The sequence below is a fragment of the Xenia sp. Carnegie-2017 genome, unplaced genomic scaffold, assembly GCF_021976095.1.
Source record: "Xenia sp. Carnegie-2017 unplaced genomic scaffold, XeniaSp_v1 HiC_scaffold_24, whole genome shotgun sequence".
Taxonomy (NCBI): domain Eukaryota; kingdom Metazoa; phylum Cnidaria; class Anthozoa; order Malacalcyonacea; family Xeniidae; genus Xenia; species Xenia sp. Carnegie-2017.
This window is the reverse complement of record NW_025813487.1, coordinates 19,028,118-19,053,748: the sequence shown is the minus strand read 5'-3', so window position 1 is coordinate 19,053,748 and position 25,631 is coordinate 19,028,118. Positions and strand designations below refer to the sequence as shown.

At 32.7% G+C, this 25,631-nt stretch overlaps 2 protein-coding genes and 2 long non-coding RNA genes across 4 annotated transcripts in view; all 4 read left to right on the top strand.

Moving 5' to 3' along the window:
• The window catches only part of LOC124451679 (hemicentin-2-like), a 140,802-nt gene that overhangs the window by 44,274 nt on the left and 70,897 nt on the right, over nucleotides 1-25,631 (top strand). The window lies entirely within an intron of this gene.
• On the top strand, nucleotides 970-5,661 carry LOC124451749. Its single transcript, XR_006950651.1, has 3 exons — nucleotides 970-1,068; nucleotides 3,783-4,128; nucleotides 5,566-5,661. It is a non-coding gene; the product is annotated as an uncharacterized LOC124451749 (long non-coding RNA).
• On the top strand, nucleotides 7,833-9,506 carry LOC124451744. Its single transcript, XR_006950644.1, has 2 exons — nucleotides 7,833-8,143; nucleotides 9,116-9,506. It is a non-coding gene; the product is annotated as an uncharacterized LOC124451744 (long non-coding RNA).
• LOC124451689 (carcinoembryonic antigen-related cell adhesion molecule 5-like) overlaps nucleotides 16,284-25,631 on the top strand; it is a 33,520-nt gene continuing 24,172 nt past the window's right edge. Inside the window, exons 1-3 of the mRNA XM_047002295.1 lie at nucleotides 16,284-16,686; nucleotides 17,169-17,438; nucleotides 18,459-18,734. Of these exons, the coding sequence (XP_046858251.1) occupies nucleotides 16,452-16,686; nucleotides 17,169-17,438; nucleotides 18,459-18,734 (781 nt within the window). The 5' untranslated portion in view covers nucleotides 16,284-16,451. The remainder of the gene's footprint in view (nucleotides 16,687-17,168; nucleotides 17,439-18,458; nucleotides 18,735-25,631) is intronic.

Here is a 25,631-nt window from a genome sequence, read left to right as displayed (position 1 = left end):
TTAATTTAAAAATTTCTAGGAAGACAGCAAACTGCAATTTAAAACAATTTAGTGAACAAAATTTTAACGTTTGAGTCACTGCACAATGGATAGTGCTATCCTTGCTTCGTGTAAACAATGCTTTAATTCCATAAACATCAATGGTAGTTTTCAGCAAACAAACATCTCAGTTATGCTCATCAGAGGACAATATTCACAGCCGTTCCATCAATTGCAGAAATGTTTGGTATTTGTGACCAATAACAAAAACTTCAATTCTGTGCATCTATGTTTTTTCCACAAATGATTTAATTTTGATGTAGCAATATCCAATTGATAAATTTAGGTTCAATAATATCTCCACCTGGTTAGTCAAAGATTTGTATTTTTACCCGGATCTTCTCACAATATGGAGATTTAATGTGACCTCATCCATAATTGCGCGTGTTTGGTCCTTTATCCCTCGTGGTGCTACTGCTGCTCAACGACTTGCAACGATAACTGGTAATGGTGAACCGCGATACGATTCATCACCTTTAACATTTTAAGTTTTTGAACCTGAAACTCTGATGTTAAAGAATGTCGATCAAACAGTTGTGTTTACACATTTACTATCGTAGCTAATACTGCTGACACACAAAGAAAGTAAATGTTTATATTGCCTGTAAGTTTTTATTTTGGTGTTTTTTCTCTGATGAGTAGTCTGCCTAAATGCACAGTGTCTTTCAGCTTTAAAAACAGTTGTTTTAGAATTGTAGGGTTAGTGTTCTGGTTTTAAACAGTTCTTTTAAGAACTATTACGTTATTATTTTAACCATTCACCATGGTATTTGCTCTTTTTTAAGCAATTTTAACTTCTAATATACTCGATTAAAAAGAGCAAAGTCGTCTGACGTCATCCATATACAGTCCTTTGCTAAACAGAAGTTCGCAGTCCAACCATCTGAATTGAAGTTGCTTGGGTTGAAGTGGTTAAAGTTAAACGACAACTTGGTTATTTGTCATTTGATTCACTGTTTTACGAAATCAAAAATTTCTCAGTGATGCATGCCCCCTGGGACTCGTCAAGAACATTCTCAATCTAGCCACGTTTGGTATTTTCATCTAAAAACTGCAGGATAAGATCATTGGTAAGATAGATGGGGTAAGCAGGGGGGTGGATCAAGCTTTCCCAGGGCCCCTGGCGATTCCAAAGTCCCCCCTTCCCCATCTGGATTTCTTTGTAGACAAAGTATAAGAAATTTTTAATTGTGCATTAAAATTGTGAAAATTACTAAGAATATTTCAGCAAAAGCGATTTATACAGATGTTATTTTTCACAATGATTTTCTTACAAAACCACTTGTGGATGCTCATCGTCTTCAAGAGCATTGTAATCAACTAGGAAATGGATATTGGCACAGCGTGTCGAAGTATGCTTTCACAATTTATACATTCATCTAAAAGCACCTTTAAGTCATATGTAAAGATAAAATTACAGAATAGAGATTGTATGGCTGGTATTCTGTTTTTAAAACAACTCTGGGCAATTTGCGTGGCTTGTCATGAGACAGGTTTTGATAAAATATGATCGCTCTGTTACATATGACAGAGTTGTCACGGCGTTTACATTCTTTTCATTCACTTATGTAAATATTTGCACAACATGAGACCCGGAAATAATGTGAAATAAGGAAAATTAGCTGGTTTGTTTAAGAAATTACTGCAGCTTAATTACTTCAGTATTGTTTAAGGTAAAGTGAATCATTTAAAATGTTATCAAATATTGACTGTTCAGTTCATTTGTAAATAATTTTATTGACATTTCACGGAATTTCCTGTGGAATTAAGAGTTGTCTGAGATGTATCATAGTGGAAAGTTCTTTAGTACTTTTGCAAAGTACAAAACAAAAAAATCGTGTTTTACTGGCAACAACAGAGGATGTTTTTTAACAAAAATAATTTTAAATTTAGGAAGTTTTACTGATGCTCTTGTTTCCTTTGATATTAATGGTGATAGGAAATCAAAAATAAACATAAAATATGAAGGAATACATCATATATTTCTGTAGTAGTTCTGTGATTTTACTTAAGTTGCATCTTCACCTTTACCTTTATAGACTGAATACAGGATGGAAAAGTTTGGCTTCCTTTCATTTGTTTTGTTCATTTGGATTTCAACATGTCAAGGTATTTATTATTTTTATTAGATCATTAAGGAAGTTAATGTTTATTTTTGTCAAATAAAACTGTGGAATTTGCTTAGAAATTGAAGGTATATTGACTAAAATACACACTTAACTCTTCATTTTGTGTACAATGACAATAACCAGTTCTGCATTGAATGAAATAATTTAAAAGCAATACCTTGCAGTATTTTAGAAGACAAAGAGTGTTCTTTACCTTCCAAATACATGCATGTAATGATTATTGAGCAAATAAGTAAGAATATCTCATTCATGATTCGACAACAGAATCTTTTGTGGTAAAAAGTGATAGCACTTGTTCTTGTACAATAATACCAAATGTGTTTCATCATTATAAAATATGCAGCTCTATGTGGCTGAATTGCAAATCTAAATTATAAATTATTGAATATTTATATGTCTGTTATTATTTATGTATTGATGCTCATACCAACAAGTCGATATGCCATGTACCAATGCACTTAATCTTTTGTTAATTAGAAATTGACCTCAGTCATTTAGTTTGATTTTTTTTTCATTAAATTTTCAAAGTCCACCACGTTTTTGGATTTAGAGCTTTTAGCTTCTTCTGTAGTATTGCTTGTTTTGTTCTTGTAAGTAAAAGATCACATTTGGTCATGATGCTGTCACACTAGTTTGTACAGCTCAATTTTAACCAAAATAAAACTTAGTTATCAATTACACAGTTTTTTGGAAACCCAGAGACTCTAGGGTGTTCATAATTTCTCTCAAGTTGATTCACATGTAGTTGAATACTTACTTAAATAATTTAGCAGCTGGTATAAATATATAGTAACAATGATTATACTTTAACAACATTATCATTGCAATACCGCAATAGTTTATTTAAAGGTCATTATTTTTCTCTGTATAATTGTGGAACACCTTCAAAAACCTGAATTCCTCTGCCTTTGTATGTTCATTTGAAGAGCCTAATGCTCATTAAGCTTTGGTAGTCATTGTTATGATTAATAAGATGTTTCTTATGTTTCTTAATGGCTCAGACTGACTTATTTGCTCATGACACATCGGGGCCTCTTCTGGAAATCAAAACGGGCCTTTTATTGTACACATCTAGCAATGTGACTGAAATTGAAAAAAATCCTTTGATCTCTTTACTTGTAAAATAAGTTGCAATTAAAGAAAACAGTCAAAGAAGTTCAAAGCAAGCAAAAAAAAAGCAAAAAAAGGTCCAGGAATGTGTAACTACTTTTAAGTTTTCAACTAACATCAAAGTCATCAGGAATGGAACGACTTCTCTTTTTTATAACACTAAACTATTTTACTCAGCTAGCAAAGGCTCTGATATTTGAATTTTTTCCGAAAAATATAAATTGTTATCAATGACGACATAATGCCCTCATTTTCATACACTGAAAAATAAATTTATAAATTTGGTGCGGGGATATTTTCTGGGGGCCACCTACGATTGAAATGGCAATTTCCTTAAATTGGAGTAAGTCTGAGCCTTGTTCTATATGTTAATTTTTGTTTTATATGTTTCAGTTTTCTATCCTTTGCTACTGTTTTCATTTAATAATTGATATTTAATGAGTGAAAATGAATTAAACGTTATTAGATTTTATACATTTATCTTTTATTTCTTGTCATGTATAGGAATTATTCAATCACCTCCCTCTGGCACAAGTTTTACATTTCTACCTGGAGTAACACACAATATAATATGGACATTTAATGATAGTGAAAGTGATTTGCAATTTAGAGATTGGTATTTCGCTGGTAGTAGTAATGGTTCACGACATACACTTTTGGCCACTGTCTGTGAAGGGTGCTGTATCAAAGTTAAGTGCACCAACTCTTTTAAATTATGACGTCTACAAACCTTCAACACTGCAATTAAGAAATATCACTCATAGTTATGATGGAACGTATGAGTTTCAATTAGCAAGAAAGGACAATCCGTTTTCTCCTTTTGTATCCAAAGTCAGAGTTTTCGTTGCAAGTAAGTCATCCCTGTTTTTTTATTATTTTGTGTTTTTATCAATTTTAGAAATTGGTATTTTTTTATTTGAACATTTAATATAATTACAATATGATTTATATCGATCATTTTAACCCTGTAGAACCCACAATGTGATTTTCTATAGCTAAAATTATTTCCATTGACTTTTTTACTCATTTGGAGTCATTACTTGCTCAAATGGGGAAAAAATTGTAGTTAGGTCCTATTTTAGCCTCATTGTGTTACGTGACATATATGTAACACCGGGCTCATTGTGGCATAAAAGATAACTTTATGCATTTCAGAATGGTTTGTAAGAATATGCACTTCAAATAGCAGGGCAAAATGTATAATTTTTTTAGTCAACACAACACAAGGTTTTTAAGAATGAAAAAAAATATGTTTTTCGAAATGCTATCACTGTTGGAAATCATAGAAACAATTACGTTCCTCAACAAAACAAAGTCTAACGTCACATTTCATACACACAGTGTTTGTGTTGTTTTTCATGCAAAGTTTGCACCGTCCACGTTTCTCACTTTTCTTTGGCCAATGACAGTAGCCATTATTCCGAATATCAGCAGTAAGCAATCGCTGTTTTTTCTTTGGTTGTTGCGGGGTTGGTGATGGAGTGCTTAACGGTGATGGTCGGCCTACTTTTCGTTTTGCATTTACATGCACCAGCGATGAAGCAACAGATACCTGAAAGTTTCGACGGTTCATCATTTCCTTTATTGGAAATCCCAGCAATCTGTAATCACGCCGGTATAAATTCCATGCATTTGCAATTGCCACCATCAAAAAATGCCAATACAGATATGTGTAGCACCGGCGTGATCTTACCTTGAAACGGTATTGAGCAAGAAATGAATCAAGCAGATCAATTCCACCCATGTGCTTGTTGTATTGATCAATAACTGCTGGCATGGGCAATTTGACTCCTTCATTCTTCTTTTTGTCCCACCTCTCAGCTGACATAATAGGCTCAATTCCAATAAGGAATCGTGGACATCGGTTACCTTTTATTTTACTCTAAAACTTAAAGAAGCTCTCTATACTAAAAAAGTCAAACAAACAAATTCATCACATCAACACCATCTTCAATTTCTACGTATCTCTAGATTATTCAGTAATTTGATACCTGTAACATATTTCATATGAATATATTTCTCATTCCTCTGTACTGAAGATGGTATAAGATTGCCGAAACCCATGTTTACTTTGAAAAAAAATCATCTTTCTCTTAAAATGTTTCATATATCTGTTGTGTTGTTACGAAATCATAAAAATATGATTCGTACAATAAAAAACAGTTTTTACCATCATATGAAATGATGTAACAAACATTTCAACATTTCATGGTTAAAAATATTTTTGTTCTATACTGTATTCTTGTTAGATAGTGGTTATGTAAAGCGATATCTTCTCTTTTTTTAGTGAAACCAAATGTTTTAATTAGTTGCTCAAATCCTCTGGTTGTGAATATAGGTGATAGTGTGTCATGTGTATGTAGAGGTGAAGGAGGTAACCCTCCTGCTAATGTCACATGGTTTGATAAATATAACAACATAATTGGTGATGTTGGAGTTGTAAGTAAGACATTAGTAATCACTAATGTTACAGTGAATGATGGTGGAAATTACAGATAAAAAGCACAAAGTTATGATGATGAAGATTATAGAGATGAAAAATCAATTGAAGTAACAGTGAAAGCTACTTGTAAGTTTGTACAACAACATTTCAGATCTCATTATAAACGTTTGTGTAGAATATTGAATTTAATTTTATTCTTTATAGATCCACCACAACAAACCATTATTACCATCAGTCCAATGTCAGTGAAAAAAGATCATAAAGTGACTATATCTTGTGAATCAGATTGTTTTCCTCCGCCAACATTCATTATTTATCATAATGGTGCAGTTATCAGCAATAATAAGACATACATCATTCACTCTGTCAACTTCAATCACGCTGGTTCATATCGTTGTGAAGCAAAGAATAGACTGGGAAATGATTCATCTAATGTTAAAAATCTTACTATCATCAAAGGTAAAATTAAAATTTTACTTCATCAATTTTTTGGGCTAGTATTCTACATTGTACATGAACAAATTACGACTATTCAGTTTTATCCCATTTGTACACGATAGTGCAAGATTGTGCTAAACAATGAAGATAGTTATATATTTTTCTTTGTTTGCGAGATTTAGATTCGTTGTGCTGAAAGACTACATCTGCCAATTATGATTGACTCTTAAGCCTACACCTCAAATGCCCCTTTCGCTGCCTGCTGCGCTGACGTATGCATCTGTCGTCACCTAGCTGTTAACTTTGGCAATTGCATATCCTCATTAAATAGGTTATCAAGAGCCTTAGATGACTATGATTTGTTTATAGTTCTTCGAAGACCAATGATAGTTGTTTAGGCTTCATAATAAGTCAATATTGTTTATGTCTAGTCGGTCACGCGATTGACTTTCAAAATTTCAAAATTTATTATTAATATACAGCTTGAAAGTTGAGTGATTATTGTTATTTTGTTGTTCTTTTGCAACATCAAAGTCTTTTTTACAAATGAAATTTTCATTAAGCGAATTGCTTCACAATGCAGTGGTTTAATCCAAAAATCACATTGGATAGCAGTTTAGTGGAAAATTTCCACTAATTTGGACTTTTGGAGACTGATAAGCGGGCTTTGTGCTGGCTTGTGACTGGTTAGGGCATCGATCCAACAATCCTAAGAAATTGCACCTAACACTAACGAATATTCTCATTATTAATTTTCTTTTTCATAACTAATTTAAGAAAGGAATATTTTTTGTTTTTAATTTCAGTGAAACCAAAGGTGGTAATTAATTGTTCAACTCATGTGGTTGTGAATGATGGTGATAATGTGTCATGTGTATGTAGAGGTGAAGGAGGTAACCCTCCTGCTAATATCACATGCATTTGTCGTTTGATTTTTTGCCATAACCTGTGAATTTGTTTAACAACTGTTTCTCCGAATTCGGTAATTTTTTATTGATTTTAGTAATTTTTGCAGTTTGACTTGGTAATTTACTTTCAGAAAGTCTTGTCACGGTGGGCCACACTGATTAAATACATCTATTTTATTCAATGTACTTTGGTTCAATGATCGCCACTTAGCATTCCAGTTATATCATTTCAATAAAAATACGCCAGTGAATTACCATAGTGAATATATTGAGTGAACATATGCACAGAAATATGAAATACGCCCATTGAAACCGCATAATCAACAACGACATCACGTACGTTAAACTGTAGTGACGTACATCACGTGCGTACATTATTCATCTAGATTCATGTATTAGCAATAGAGGAAATAGCCAATCCTACACTTAGGGGGTGTTTACATGAATCCGGAATGACTTTCAATCCCGATCGAAACGTGATGTCAATCCGTGTTTACATGAAACTAATTGTTGTTCTTCTTCGCACTCATTTTAACCCATTTAGCCTCTTTATTTACTTACGAGCTTCAATTTGCCAGAAGACAATACCCATGGCACATGCGTGCTTCGTCATTAATCACAATATCATTCCAGAATGAAACTCAATTCGCGTTTACATGAGATAAAAAGTAAATTTCGATCCGGAATGAAACTAGGAATGAGTTCATTCCGGATCGAAACTCATTACGGATTCATGTAAACACCCCCTTACTCAAACGCGCTACTTAAACTTACGCACTTAACTTTATAATCACGTAAAACTACTCAAATTTCAAGTACATTATCCGCTGTGTAATAACTGTACCTTCTTTAACCAAATATATAAAAAGCCTGTAAATAAATTCTAACACATAGAATACTCACGACTGTTGTAAATAACTTCTTCGCTAGTGAATAAAATAATCACAAAATTTAATAGCGTAAAACGAAAATACAGAGCTCATACGAAAGACTTATATAACGCTAAACGTCAAACGTTGCGAAGCAGGAAATTGGGTCTTTCTGAAATTCTCACGGAAGAAAACCAAATTACATGGGTATGTTACATTTTGCTGTATTTTTAGTGGAATAACGTACTTGTACTTGTTGAGCTCTACCTGTAGAGCGGCGGACTAGTATCCCGAAGGTGCGAGTTCAAATCTCGTCAAAGTCACATGTTTTTCATGTGCATATTAAAAAAACCGTGTTTAGATTAATATATTACATTTATTCTCTGATGATGGCTTTGGAATAATAAAGGCCTGTTTACATGGGAATAGGGTAACCATACTTGCAAGGCTATCTTTTTGTGTAGGGTGACTCTACCATTGTCAGGTTTGTGTATTACTATTAGTGACAGCAACATCAGCATGCTGTAGACATGATTGCAGATAAAACATTTTGGCTTCCTTGAGGCCTATTTATAAAGATCCATAATTCAGTCTAAGACCTCTGAAAATTGTTTCAAATTCATTTTCATTATATTATATTCACATTGAGTGGTTTTTTTTCAATGACGACTTAACATTCATAGAATAAAAACCTTCTTTGCCATCTCGAAAACTTCCTTGTAGATGGTGGATGGGCTCTAGTTTTATTGTTTGTCTCTGTAAAATCATGTAGTGCATCTTGTGTATAATTTTATGCTTTGGAAGCACTTTATTTTCCCTGATATGCAAATATGTTGAGTAGATATGATGTAAACATAGCCCTACTAAAAGGGATTACCTTATCTCAAACATTTTTATGGTTTATGAAATAAAAATATTATCCAACTGTTGTGGTAACCTTATCAATTTGATATGGAAACCCTAACCCTCAGGGTTACCCTAGCACACATGTAAATGCTACATATAAAGCAATTTCACGTTGAGTAACTTGCTTGCTAATGTAACCCTTCTGGTAGGGTTACCCTACCTCCATGGGCCCAGTGTGCGAATTAGTTCAGAAAAAACGATGTGCAATTTTTTTTGACAAAAGTGTTTCTTTAGAGGCATAATCAAATTGATATTACATTAATTATTATATAGTGCTAATTGCTACCGCCGACATTCCACCCCACCCAGACTCAAAATATACATTAATGTACACAAACACACCTAACTGAGGCTAACTCACAATTGACTGACTTGACGACGCAAAGACGACGAATACAAGAATTTTAAACCAGGAAGTTGAATAACCTCAACCGTTTATTGATAAAGCAAAAGCCTAAACGTTTTGGTGAGTTAAAAATCATTTCATTTTTAGATGTGAGGTGTTAAGTTGTATATTACTGAAGGAAATTTCATTTTATACGCTTTAAATTTGTTGTGTAATTTTCACGGAACTGTGTAATTGGCTGCTTAAGGATCTTTAACGTTGAACATGAGGCAACAGTTTTAATAAGAATATAGTTTAATATTATTGTTTATTTAAAAATGAAAAAATATAAGACTCATAGCTTTTTATTATTACATAAATAAACAATGGAAGTAGCAGGGGCGGATCTAGAGTATGTCAAATCCGTCGCGCGACTGATGTTTGAAACTCAAAAATTACCTATTCATATTAATTAAAAATCATTAATTATTCTTACTTTATTATCGCATTTACTTCGTGATAAAAATCCAGCTTTATTTATTATCGAAAACTAATGACTAGTCAATGAATATCTCGTTGGTAACCAGATCAGTTGAATTTTAATTGACCTGGAATAACCGACTGATAAGCGGGGTGGCTTGACTGGTTCGACTGATAAAGGAGTCTATGAACGCCAAAAACGCTTATTTCATTGGTCAATAGCCAGATCAGTGGACGATCTGGAATAATCTTGACCGATAAGCGGGGTGGCCTGACCTATACCATTGAGTTCTATAATAACTGGAGGGGAACGTCAACAAAATTAGTATAAATTATTAGCGCGCGGCCGCGTGGTCAAAAACATGGCGGATTTTGGTGGTCAAAGTCAGCGGAGAGACGCGGGCTCATGAAATAAAATTTTTGTCGCCCACCCTGATTTGACCACCACGATTGCGAGTATAGAAAACATCAAAACTATTTATTTTCCTAACATAAACACTTTTTTAAAACTTTATTTATTAAACTGCCAACTTCTGTGGTTTGGGGATGCTGAAATAGCGACAGAAAAGGGAACATTTCTTGACTCCGGTAAGTAGCACAGTATTAGTTTTACTATTTTGTTTTTAACACGATACTTGAAGAGTGTTTCTACTACTAAGTTTTAATTTAAAGTTATTTTGGTCCAGTCTTGTTTGTTCTTCACTTAATCGCTCGCCAGACGTGGCGAAGCTGTCAATTTTTATCGAGTTTTGCATCCATCTTGTATCATGATCAAGGCATCAAGCTAAACTCTCCTGATTTGAATTGAGTTTATCTCCCAAAAATGGGGCAGAATTTGTTCATGTTTTTTTTTGAAAAGATGAAGGGAAAGTTTACAACAGAGTTGTGTTGAAATTGAATGCAGTGCCATGCAAAATTAATGAGAACTATGGTATATGTTGTATAATAAAAATAACTATTAAACTGTTTGCCTGCTCAATTTGACTGACTGTATAGTGTAGACAATTATAATGGGATTGGAAAGTTGGATTTATGCAAACAATTTTAAAGTACTACTTAGCGTTTCTGTAAATGAAGTATTTATTGTTATAGTAAACAGGTTACTACTTCAAAACCAAGATAAAAGTAGTGTGTTGAACAATGTGCTAAGATTTGTTTCTACCTTGAAATTTTTGTTCAACAATAGCTTATGATTATATCATTAACATGCATGAAAAATTAAACATATTATTATCTTATCTCGTTAAATCCATACTTGGTATGATTCCAGGCGATCCACAAATTCACATCGGATGCATTGGTTACAAAGAAGTTGAATGTAGAAGAAGCAAAAATAGATGGCAAAGAAATTCTTTGTGTCTTATGAAGAATTAGTAGAAATCAATAAAAAGAATTCTTTGAACAAATTGTAAACAAATTTAAATTTGCTCATGGTCAAGCAATCTAGTCAAAGAAGCAAAGTCTGTCTTCAACATGTGACCTTTCCAATTATTTAGTTTCTTTGTACAAAATACTATTTTCAAGAAACTTGATTTGTAAGTCTTTCATCAATATTTTTTTTACCAAGAGATAAAAGGAACTAATTCAAAGGCTTGATGTAAAATACAAAGATTTAACAAGTTGTTTATCATTTAATTCCCAAATGTTAGTTTGTACATATAAATAATTAGTATTGGTAGCTGTAAGTTGTTTAAGCAAAACAGAAGAGTAGTAGTGCTCGAAGGGGTTAGCATTTTGAAAAATTATATCTTGTTCATGACATATATTACACAATTCCAAAAAACTGTAAGTAATGCACAATAATATCTATAGAACTTGATAAATTTCTTCACCTACACTGTCAAATAACTATTTTGCCTTCATGCAGCAATAGACAGTGTTTTTGTCAGAGAAACCAATGCACTTTAGTTTCCAAGTTTGTAATTTCAATGGAAAATTAATGTAGTTCTGTTCATTAATAGATCCAAGATTCTGCTAAGCTGTTTACAAAATACAAATTACCAAGCAACAGTGTCATGGTGTTTTGAATTTTTTTCTTTTTTGTAGCTCTTCTAGTTCAACATACTTTCTTTATGAGTTTTCAGTAGATTTATCACGTAATGACAATACACTTATGATACTTATCCATGGTAAACTTTCAGTTGACTTATGTCATAGGACTGAAGCAAACATTTTCTGGCTTCCTTAGGAGCATTTTTACACAGATTTATCCATTTGAAGCAAGAAAAATAGGTGCACCAAACTGTTTACAAACAGTCAAACATACAAAAGCATGAAATAATGTATAAGTTTGACGAGATTGACAGGTCTAGTAAAGAATGCCGTTAGATTTTCACTTTTAAAAGGCTAAAATGTCATAAAATAACTTAAATGTTATATCCAAAATATGCGTTTCTCTACCGTCGATCTTCTTTATTTTGATGTGTGTCTGTACTGGGTTTTTCACGCAATGCTAAAGCATTATTTTCACATGATATGCTGTCGGTATCGTAATTGTTTTTTTTCTCACTTGTTTTCGTTCATACAAACAGAAATCAGGAGGGAGTGAATATTGAAAAAATTTTTAAAGTGGAAGTTTTGACCACCAAAATCCGCCATTACCGCCATGTTTTTGACCACGGGGTCCAGGCCCCTTTGCCCCTCCAGGTTTTTTAGAGCTCAATGGCCTGGACCCCGTGGTCAAAAAACGGTAATGGCGGATTTTGGTTGTCAAACTTCCACTGAGAAAAATTTTAACATTCGCTCCCTCCCGAATCCGGATCTCTATTACTGCTTATATCAATGACAACCAGCGAAAACAACCACGATACCGTAAGCATAAAATATTGAAAATAATGCTTCAGGTTTTTGTGAAATAGACACACACATTTAAATGAGGTAAATCTACTGTAAAATAACGTAGATTTTGTCAAGTAATGCTTTAGCTATGATAGAAATAAATATCAAACGGCATTCTTTACACTTTCAATGTGTTGTTAAGCTTTAATGCATAATCCCATGCACAATACTTGTGTTTTTGACTGTTTGATAACAGCTTGGTGCAACTGTCTTTCTTGAATAGATGGGTAAATCTAAGTTAAAATGTCCAAAAAGGAAAAAGTTAGCTTACCCCTACGACTTAAGTCGACTGGAAATATATTATAAGTAGGTATGAAATTTTTTTGTTTTTTTGGTAGGATTGATTCTAGGTGTCTTATAAGGTATTATGATATTCTGATAAATCTACTGAGAACTTATGAAGAAAATATCTTGAACTAGGAGAGCAAAAGAACGAAATTCAGAAATTCTATAATCATGTTGCTGGTTCTGTTTTGAGCCAAGATATTAGAAACTGGATTGTCATTGACAACCATGGATCTACTACTGAACAGAACTACATTAATTTCCCATTGAAAATATGATTTCTTAAATTAAAGTGCATTGGTTTCTCTGACATAACACTTTTCTTATTGCTGCATGAGGCAAACCTGTTTAAATAATTATAATGTAGGTGAAGATTTTAGCATGTTGTATAATTGTTATTGTACAGTCATTATTTATAATATTATGGCCTTGTGTAATGTATGTCAAGAAGAACATATTAATTCTCAAAAATGCTAACCTTGCACTATTTTCTCTTGTGTCCTTACAAATTACTAGTACCTATACTAATTTTTTCTAGGTTCAAACAACTTGACAAACTTTTGAATTTTACATTATGCCTTTGAATTTTTCTTCTTTGTCTTTTGGTAAAAATATCAGTGAATGACTTAAAAATCAAGTTTTCTAAAATAGTATTTTGTACAAAGAAACTATACATAATTGGAAAAGTCTATCTCATTCTTTTAAATGATATCGTAATTCTTCAAAAGACATAAAAAGTTCTATGCCATCAATTTTTCCTTCTTCCACATTCAACTTCATTGCAACCAATGCATCTTATGTGAATTTTTAATCACCTGAAATTGAAAAACGTATGGATTTTGACAGATGATGCAGTACTATATTTAATGTTTCATGCATGTCATCATTAGCTTTTCTTGAGCAAATATTTCAAGGTAGGAGCATAATTTGGCATATTATTGAACAAAGTAGTTTTTATCTTGATTTTGATGTACTAACCTGTTTACTATAACAAACAATTCAATTACAGAAACACCCGATGGCATTTATAAAACTTTTAGCATAAAGCAAACCCTTAAACACCATCATCATGATTGTTCATAATCTGTCAAATTGTCCAGGCTAGCTGTTTAATACAGGTATTTTTTATTGTACGACATGCACCAAAAAGTTCATTAATTAATCCTGCACTGCATTTGATTTCAATACAGCTCTGTTCTTAATATTTGCTTCATGTTTTCAGAAAAATATCATGAAAAAATCCTCTATTTTTTGGAGGTAAAGTCAGTTGAAACAAGGAGTTTTAAGACATGCATATCTCGATAAGAATTGGTTGCTTTGCCTCGTCTAACAAGCAATTAGGTAAAGAACAAATAAGACTGGATATACATAACTTAAATTATAACTTAGAAGTAAAAACATTCACAAAATATATACCATCACACTTCAAGTATTGACTTAAAACAAAACACTGAACACTTTAAATGGTAAACAATCTTACGTTGCTCACCGGTGTCATGAAATGTTTCCTTTTCTGGCATTACTTCAGCATCCGTACACCAAACAAGTTTGCAGCATGTTTTAAAAATAAAATTTCTAAAAGTTTTTGTGCTTCGCATTGAAATTTTACATAATCGCAATTATGGTTGTCAAATCAGGGTGGGCGAAAAAAATTTTATTTTATCAGCCCGCGTCTTTCCGCTGACATTGAAAACCAAAATCCGCCATGTTTTTGACCACGCGGCTGCGCTAATAATTTATAGTAATTTGGTTGACGTTTCCTCCAGTTAATATAGAGCTCAATAGTCAAGCCACCGCTTATCAGTCGGTTATTCCAGGTCAATTAAAATTCAACTGATCTGGTTAGCAAGGAGATATTCCTTTGGATTAGTCATTAGTTTTCAATAATAAATAAAGGGGTTATAAAGCTGGATTTTTATCACGAAGTAAATGCGATAATAAGTAAGAATAATTGATGAATTTTTAATTAATATGAATAGGTTATTTTTTAATTTCAAACATTAGTCGCGCGACGGATTTGACATACTCTAGATCCGCCCCTGCTTCGTAGCTATAAACAGAGGTAATTCTCTAAAATATCAATAACATTATCTTCTATAACATTGCTTCGTCAACCAACCACAGCATCCAAATTTCCAAACATTTAAAGTATTATTGTTGATTCGTAATGTATAGGATTTGACGCAAAACAAATTCTATAAAATGTTGAATAACTGGGGCAGATGGCATGAGTGTTTGTATATACTCAATACGGCACTACACACTCGAGGAAACAGCCTTGGCCAGCAGTTGCAAGTAAAACGTTGCGAAAGCCACAACTCTGTTGTTCGTCTGACTTGTATGTATCTTAATTTTTCTCTGTTTGTTTAGGGTTTATTGCTTCAGTTGCCTTATTGTGTCCGCTTTTCAATTAATAAAAGAACAAAGGTAAGATGTGATGTAGTTGATAGTAAAATGGAAGTTTCTTTATCTTCGATGCTTTGTTAACATTTAATACAGCAAAATTTTTCTTTGACTTAGTTTGGCAAATAAGTGTTAATACAAACACCGCACAACTTCCGCCCCCCAAATGATTTGATTCTTATAGTAAATGGAGAGATTTTTTCATTTACCACAATGGGGACAGGTTTCACATTAATATTTTGATTCGTATATTTATGTATTATCATATTTTTCGCTCAAATCTCTCAACTACATCGAAAACAAACCCTATTCCACTGTTCTGTAAATATATTCGTTCTTCAGCGGAACCTGCGAAAAATTAAAAAGAAATCCGCTTGACATTTTCAATTCTTATGGAGTATTCATTGACAGTTAGTACTCCACAAATAACTGCAAACAAAGGAGTAACGAAAAGCTTGGAAAAATGTAAAAAGCTGCAAACCATTTTCAAGATTTTCTGTGATATTTCTGTAAATTTTTATAAAAGAATTTGAGCAATCTCAAGATAACGCTGAAACCCAAAACTACTTAACTGCCCTTAATATCGACGATGGTTTATTTCGTAAGCTCTTCCTCCCCAATAGAAAAAAAGCTCTATGATTTCATAGGTTTTTTACATGTATCATGACATAACAGGAAATTGAAATGAAATAGCTAATGGGAAGCTCTGCATGCACAATTGTTCATTTCATATTCAGAGAAAGAATTTTAACATCGTCTTGGGTTTTTAATCTATTGTATCTAAAATAAATGCTTTGATTTTAATTTGATCTCGCTTTCTTCACTTCCTTAGCGCCATCCACAAAAAGGCATTTTTTCATCGTTCAATAAATCTCTTGAAACACAAAAAGTTGAAATTTAGATTGAACCGAGTAAGAAGAATAAAGCATAAATTGAAAGTTAACCAAGTTTCATTATTTTAAGAAAATTATAACCACGTACCTATATAATAGCTACAGTGGCTACCAATAAGAGAGCCATCATGCAGCCATATGAGACTAACTCGATCTATTTCTGAACAGTTTTCTCGCTACACAATTTTGCTGAAATGACTTTTTAGATAATGCTCATATATTGCTCAAAAATACGTTTTGATCGTGATCTGCTTGCATCACAGATGTAATTGTGACGTAGTCATTGTCGATCTAAATATAAATTTAAAGTCTTCTGTGATAACGTACATACATCCAACAATCAATTATAATTTAGAGCTTTACTGTATATCCTTGGATCTATGCAATGATGAGTTTAATGATATGGTGGTTATTGTGGCTGTTATTTGGTCAAGGATTCACGATGAAAATGGGTTGGAATGAAAAGCTTGAGTTTTGTGAGGAAGAATGGAAGAAATTTGTGGCGGAAAAAATCGAAATCGATTCAAAATGCAACAATACTCGTACACGTTGTTGTGTTGAGGAGAAGAAATATCTTTTGGAGCGATTTAAAATGTTTAGTGAAATATGTCCTCTTGAAGGTAAAGTAAACAACAGTTCAGTTTACAGTAAGTACAGAACATCAACTGGCCATGTACTTGGCAAACAATCACAACACTTATATTACTGAGGTACTGTTTAATTTAAATATGTAATTGAAACCGTGTTCTTAGAAAGTGCAATAAAGTAAGGTACCTAAAGTAAATGGTTTGAACCCGTAAGGTACATGTTAAAGTACTCAACTGATTTGGATACACTAGCTTCACAGCATTGACGCAGCATAATCTCCTGTTCATTGTTCCTCTGTCTAGTTACAAAAGCAAAGTAATATGACGGTAGTGCCAAAAATAGTAATATATGCTGTTATATGATAAAGTCTGTATAGTTATTGTCTATTTGGGTTTAAGGAGGACTTTCGATTCAATGTGAATAGTATGTAACATTTTGTGGCCAAATGAGTGTCACTTTCTACTTGTTCTTTTTCTCTGGACAACCAGTTAAAGATAACTTAATTTCTTGTTAGGGACATGTGGATGCAGCCCGCTTATTATGAACGTTACTGCGCCATTCTACGGATATCGTTATTCTCTTTATTCTCCATCCGCAAAATGGAAAGAACCAGAAAACTTCACGTGTTCACATAAGTACATAATTGAAAGAGTAGAAAAGTATTATCTTACACGTTTTACTCGCTTTGGAATCGGACAACACTTTTTCCCTTACAAGTATGTTTTATACGGTGGAAAAAGTCACACTTGTTATGTTGTCATCAACGCGAACCCAAAACGACAAGGTACATGCAAGAGTAGTTCATTTTAGTTTCTCCTGTGTCCGTTTAATTTATAGTACACCAATGTGATTATAATGCTTCATATTCAACTTCGCTCAAACCCATACGACACTTTGACCTATATTTAATTCATCATGTACGTATACTCTTAAGTCAATTTCTTTGCAGTTGCAAAGCTAATAGAATACACCCCAGACCAGCCAAACATGTTTAATTCGTCATACATATATTATAATGTAAACCTGTAAAAGAGTAAAAGCTCAATTCAAGAGCGTGTCTTGGTTATTTTCGGGTTTATTGATTTTATTCATTAACGATCACGTTGGAAGATTTTGGTTGTTTGTGAAGGGGTGTGAGGGTTAGGGTTAAAATGTTCATATATTGATCTGTGCTAGTTGAGCTTAATTATTATAATACAACGGTGATGCAATCTCGATTGTGATTGTCTAAAAGCCTTCAAATAATTGTCAATACACTATCACCTAGAAAAAATTGAAAATTACCTGTAGGTGACGAATTTTCTTTATGAGACAACTGTATATACAAGAAATATTTTGGTAGAATCTTCCTCGAGACTTTCAAGTGTTTTACTCTGCTCAAATTATCGGGAATATAGACGAAAAGACGCCGAAAGTGTTAAACTGTTTGTCCAGAGAGTTTTCATCGCGTATTTACAGGAAATAGACGAAAGCGAACCGCAAAAATTTTTCAATCAGACTGCAGTCAGCGCTATCCCCCTCAGATTTGCTTCGGTAGATATCCAATTGACCTCGGTCTGAATATTCTTTTATATCATGCTCAACTTAATCCAAAAATTGTTAAATATTTTTAACGGGAGAATGTTCTTATATCACTTCTTGTTGCGTTGCATTAATTGTGACAGAAATATTTGCTATTTCCAGCTATTAGTTGGAAGTTTATTAAACACTTGCAATTTCAGAAAAATCCCTTAGACTTTATTTTTTGTTTCAGCATCCATTTTCTTTAGCATAATTAGTTAAATTTTTTTGCTTTTGTTTTCAGGAAAACCTACAGTGGTGATTAATTGTTCAACTCCTCTGGTTGTGAGTAAAGGTGATAATGTGTCATGTGTATGTAGAGGTGAAGGAGGTGACCCTCCTGCTAATGTCACATGGTTTGATAAAAATAACAACATAATTGGTGATGTTGGAGTTGTAAATAAGACATTAGTAATCACTAATGTTACATTGAATGATGGTGGAAGTTACAAATGTAAAGCACAAAGTTATGATGATCCAGGTTTCAGAGATCAAAAATCCATTGAAATACAAGTAAAATGTAAGTTTTGCAGATATATATTTTATCATCTTGTTACTATAGATGTTTGAAAACTTCGTCTTCAACTTTGTTATTATTGACGTGTGGTAAAATATCATGAATTTGTGTTATACACTTATTGTATGCTCTCAAGGGAAATAGTGAGTTTAGTTTTCCAAGAGTCTCAATACATTGCATGTGATTCGAGGGAAAACAAAGCTCAGTATTTCTCACGGAAGTATACATTAAGTGTTTTGTTATATATAGGAATAAAATTCATAGATTTTCACAGCTTTTCAATGAAATCAACGTCTCTTTCGGTGGAGATTTGTCCGTCGAGATTTTGTTGTTAAATGCTATAAAGGCGAAATGCTTTTATATGATATTAAAATCAGCACGCAACAATTTTTCACTTGTTTCCCTGACGAGAAACATTGCGTTTATTTTATATCATGTGACTACGAATAAACCAATCAAATTTGACATACACAGCACATACAACAATAAATTTTATTCTTTACAGATGCGACATTCCTTTTCCGGTTTTTACCCCTGTCTCACTGACGCTTACAATTAAATACCCTATTGTTTCTATCATGACTATTATTATGATTCTGTCTTTAATTTCAGTTAAACCAACAGTGTCGATTAACTGTTCATCTCCTCTGCTTGTGAATGAAAGTGATAGTGTGTCATGTGTATGTAGAGGTGAAGGAGGTATCCCTCCTGCTAATGTCACATGGTTTGATAAAGATAACACAACAGTTCGTGGATTTGGAGTTGAAAGTGCGACTTTAGTAATCCCTGGTGCCTCAACAAATGATCGTGGAAGTTGCAGATGTAAAGCTGAAAGTTTTAATGATCCACGTTTCATTGACGAAAAATCCATTGAAATAATAGTGAATTGTAAGTTGCGAACTTATATATTTAGTACTTTTGCAATAAAGTTTTGAAATTGTCAAATACGTAGAATTTTGAATTTTAAATTTTAGATCAACCAAGAAATACGACCATAACCCTATCAAAAAAAGATCCAAAAATTGGTAAAAGTGTGAATATAACCTGCGAATCAGATGGTTTTCCTCCGCCAACCTTCATTATTCATCATAATGGTGATGTTGTCAGCAATAAAAAGACATACAGCATTCAATCTGTCAACTTCAGTCAAAAAGGTTCATATCGCTGTGAAGCAAAGAATAAACTGGGAAATGATTTATCTGAGGTTAAAAATCTCACTGTTGTTAACAAAGGTAAAATTAAGAACCTCAGTTTATCACTTGTTGGACTTTTATTTTGCATTATGTACGAACTTTCTTGGTAGCAAAAGTTGACAGACCGATGTTTATCTTTTTGTAATTAGCATTAGACTTCTTGAATGCACTTGAATACCCTTATAACAATAAAATTTCAGTAAACAACGAAGATTGCTCTGATTACATAACTTTTTACTGGCTCGTGTGGTAAAGCAAAGACTGGCAATGTCTACATGCTGCATTAACCATAACATTTTTTTCTATGAATATATATTCTTCAATGACTATCAGTAAAAATATGTTTAACTTATCTGTATTCCCCAGTATAATCAATAAAGTGTTTAGAAAAGTAAATTGCCTAGAGTTCATTAATTTAAATAGATTAAAAAAAACACTTGAGAAAAACGACGATTTTTTTGAGAGCAAACATGTTTCGACATTATCAGAATGCCATCTTCAGTGCAGAATGGTTAGTGTTAAGTAATATGATACATGATATGATATGAATAAATTAATTACAATGAATAGGATTATGATTCAGTTACTAAATATAAAATATTTACAAAAAAGGAAAAGAAAAATAAGTATTAAGAACTTATAACAAAAAATATTATTATAAAGTAAATATAGTGTTGTAGTGGTGAACTTGGATATTTAAATCGGGATTAGTTTTATTAATGTGTAGAGCTTCCTTGATTTTGAGTGAGAAAGTGGATTGATCAGTGTCGATGATTTTAAAACAGGAAGGTGAGAATTTGTTTCTACATGAAGGAGAGGCTTGAAGATGTTTGTAGATAGTGGAGTTTTTGTCTGTGTGAGTATGTTCCTTTATCCTGGTAAATAATTGGCGAGAAGTTTCACCAATATAGCGGGAATTACATCCCGCACATGAAAATTGATAAACTACCATAGATTTGGAAAGTTCGGGAAGTGGGTCTTTAAACGAAAATAAAGATTTTATTTTAAAAGGTGTGAAAATAAGTTTAACGTCAATGTCAGTGCAGTAGAAACATAAAATTCTAAGGAACATTCGTAATAATGACAAAATCATTGTTCTTAAACCTGACAAAGGCAATGGTGTAGTCATTATGGATCGTCAGGTATACATTAACTCTTGCCTCACTATAATTAACAATTTATCTAAGTTCAAACCACTCGATCATGATCCTACAATTTCCCGTGAAGCAAAATTACAACGACTGCTACGTAACTTAAAGAAAAAAAACTCTATAGACGAAAAATCATTTCAAGAAATGTACCCTAGAGGTTCACAGCCAGCTCGATTATATGGTTTACCTAAACTTCATAAATTAAACAATATCAATGACATACCTCCTATCAGACCTATAAATTCTTCAATCAATTCGTATAACTACAAATTAGCCAAATACCTCAGCTCTTTACTCCAACCCTAATACCTAATGACCATTCTGCTAAAGATTCTTTTAGTTTTGTCGATGATTTTTTATCTTTTAACACTAACGCTCCACATGACAAATTCTTTATTTCTTTTGACGTTGAAAGCCTTTTTACCAACATACCACTGACCGAAACCATAGACATTGCTATTGATTTAATTTTTACCAATAACCCTACATTCAAAATGAACAGAACAGAACTAAAACTATTGTTTAACATCGCTACGGCCGAGACTCATTTTTTATTTAACGGTAAGTACTACGACCAAATTGACGGGGTAAGTATGGGCTCACCCTTGGCACCCATTCTAGCCAACATTTTCATGGGTTTTCACGAACGAAACTGGTTAAATAACTACAGCAACAACAAACCTTTATTTTACCGCAGATACGTTGACGACATTTTTTGTATTTTTCATAACAAAGACGAAGCATTACTCTTTTACGAATACATCAACAAACAACATCAAAACATAAACTTTACATACGAAACCGAACAAGACAATCAGTTACCCTTTCTTGACATCTTACTAACTAAATCACATGAAAACTGTATGACCTCTACATACCACAAACCAACATATACAGGACTACTGACTAACTTTTTTAGTTTCATACCATTAAATTACAAAATTGGACTGATACGAACACTGACCGACAGAGCACGGAAACTTAACAACACAGACATCCGCTTTCAACGTGATTTAAAGAAACTAATATTCACTCTCCAACGTAATTCTTTTCCTTTTCATTTCATCAACAACACTATACAACACTATTTGGACAACAAGATAAGCACTGACTCATCTAACGCCACAACTAACACTAACAATATACAACAACCTGACAATAAACGTTATTTCAAACTACCTTACATAGGTGATTACTCGCGACACACACAACGCAAACTCACACAAATCATTAAACGCTACTGCACTGACATTGACGTTAAACTTATTTTCACACCTTTTAAAATAAAATCTTTATTTTCGTTTAAAGACCCACTTCCCGAACTTTCCAAATCTATGGTAGTTTATCAATTTTCATGTGCGGGATGTAATTCCCGCTATATTGGTGAAACTTCTCGCCAATTATTTACCAGGATAAAGGAACATACTCACACAGACAAAAACTCCACTATCTACAAACATCTTCAAGCCTCTCCTTCATGTAGAAACAAATTCTCACCTTCCTGTTTTAAAATCATCGACACTGATCAATCCACTTTCTCACTCAAAATCAAGGAAGCTCTACACATTAATAAAACTAATCCCGATTTAAATATCCAAGTTCACCACTACAACACTATATTTACTTTATAATAATATTTTTTGTTATAAGTTCTTAATACTTATTTTTCTTTTCCTTTTTTGTAAATATTTTATATTTAGTAACTGAATCATAATCCTATTCATTGTAATTAATTTATTCATATCATATCATGTATCATATTACTTAACACTAACCATTCTGCACTGAAGATGGCATTCTGATAATGTCGAAACATGTTTGCTCTCAAAAAAATCGTCGTTTTTCTCAAGTGTTTTTTAAAATTGCTGCTAATTAGAAATTATTAAATAGATTACTTGGCGTGAATTGCTTAAATGACTGGAATTTCAAACTAGCAAATTTTCACGATTTGGTGGCACGCATTTCAATATTGAAGGAATTTCAATATTGGAATCATTCTCATTTGAACAATTTTTGTTATTGTGCTAGCTCCTATATCAAGCTCATTCAGTCTATCGCCGTTGATAATTACGTCATCGATGACGTTTACCTTTACGTTATCAATTAGTTCCACTCCCACTAATAACGGTAACTTTTTTAACGTTTTTTTCTTTAATTCTTTAATATGGAACAATCATTTTTGGAGATTGTGTCTCACCATTTGTTTTTTAAACTTTTTTTATTAATTTATCAATTTACGTATGACCTGACACTAACTTTAGTGTTTATTGTGAATTTTATTTTTTTTTGCATATCGCATTGTTTCATTCTGGCTATTTCAAACTATTTGCTAGACCTATTTAAAAAGCTTTTGATTAATGTTTGAATTTGGGGTCGTCAAGAAGACTGTTTGATAAAATTTATCAAAGTTCACAACTCTTTATTTAAGTTAGCCAAAATACTTCTACAAGCAAAGATAATGGCAACAATAATTCTACAGTTAAAGATGATGATGATGATGGACCAAATATTGCTCTGATTGTTGGCATTGCTGTTGGAGCGGTTTTCCTTGTCGCCATTATAGTTGTTGTCATTTTCTGCTGTCGTATTACTAATTATTAAGTATCTACTTTTATGTTATGTTTATTGTAGAAAAAGGATACCAGTAAGTGAATTATTCATTTTAATTTTCTTTGTGTGATATGTGATGTTAATGTGTTTTTTATTTCTCATCTTTTGAATAAAATATTTTCATGGTTTCAGCAAGTTAGAGAAACTGTTGTTTTTCGTACAGTACGAACTGTTGTATTAATGTTGTATCTATATTTTCTTCGTTTTGTCCATATCATGTACAAAATTTAATCATGGTTGTTTATGTTGTAGCGGTGAAAATGGTGTTGAACCTTTAGCTGGAGCTAATAATGCACAACCCAATCATTATGAAGTGCCTGGAGAACTTAGAGAAAATGCTTATGAATCTGTTGGTAATCAATATGAAACAGAAAATAATCAATCAACAAGTGATGAAAATAAACCATCAACAAGTAAAGCACCACCACCTGTTTATGCCTCGATCGATAGAGAAAATAGAAGGAAATCCGGTTTGTTGTGGATCTTTGTCATTTATTATTTATAAATAAAATTTGTGCATTTATTTTGTTTTAGTTGGATTATGGTGATGATTAATTTGAATGCATCATGGAGATTATGCGGGGGGGGGGGTTAAAAACTGCTCGTATGTGAAAGCACCCGACATTTAGAATTATTGTTATTTAGCAGTAATTGCTTCTCAAAGACCTGTAAACACACTTAAAAACAATACATACGAATTGCTTAATTGAAACTTGATTTTATATTAGACGAGTGTCTCTAATAAGCGCTCAGTCTGCAATAGACAAACCCGGCACATTGTCATAATTTAAATTGTTTTATCGATTGGGCTAAGAAACCGTATATTCAATCTTGACTTTGTTTCTGTTTTGCTCACAATAAAGTGATAGAAAATGATGTAAACGTCTCTCTCTATTTCACTACTCGTGTAAACTGAACGTTCCTCCCCTCTCTCGAACTGCTATGGAATTTATTTAACGTCACGGGTTTATTAGATCATTTACGATGATTAAAAAACCTACATATATTTTATCATCATATGTATATATGATAAAGTATATACAAAGTGTATTACAATGTGCCCTCCCGGCTATCACCATAGTAAATTGGTGACTCCTGCCCTTGGGACACAGGATGTACGTTTACACATTGTATGCATTGTTTGTAACCAGAGTGCTCAAACATAATAGAAAAAAACAATGTTTGTAATGACAATATATACGTATTTTTTCTGTAGTTATACTCCTCACTTGATTTAAAAGATGTCCCTTGAAAAAACCCGGCCCAAAATCGTCCTGCACCGACTGAATACGCCTGGATTGATATGAGTAAAATGGCACCTGTCGAGAAAAAAGACGACAGGAAAGGCGATGACAAAAAAGGCGATGAAAAGAAGGAATAGAAATTTTTATCTTTTGGAAAAGATCCACAAGCTTGACGTAATTCTTTGATGGTTGAAGAAAAAAGTAAAAATTGATTCATTTGTTGAATATTTTTTTAAAAAATGCCGAAAACATGTTTTTCTTTCTCTTATTATGGTAGTTTAATCTTATTATAAATTTCCTTTAGAACTGGCGATCGTCGTTAATAAAACAAGAGTACGTAAAGACTGTTACTACATTTATAAAGATTAACTTTGTTCTTCATTAGATAATCTAGATTTGATCTCTAAACAGTATTAAACTGAATACTTTATGATTGTGTCTGTGTACATAATCTTTTGCCGTGAACAAACTTGAATCTTGGCATCTATGCTACAGTTTGTGAATGTGTATTTTACTTGCCTTTATAAGGCAACAACATTACACACTGACTTTAACACAGCATTTTGAATAGAATATTGTTTTAATCGTAGTTTTACTTTTATTATTTTAATGATCATGGTTAAACCATTTAAACTTTTATTTACATAGAAATTAAGTGTAGAAATTAGATAGAAAAATCAAGCAATTTCAAGGAATGTGATG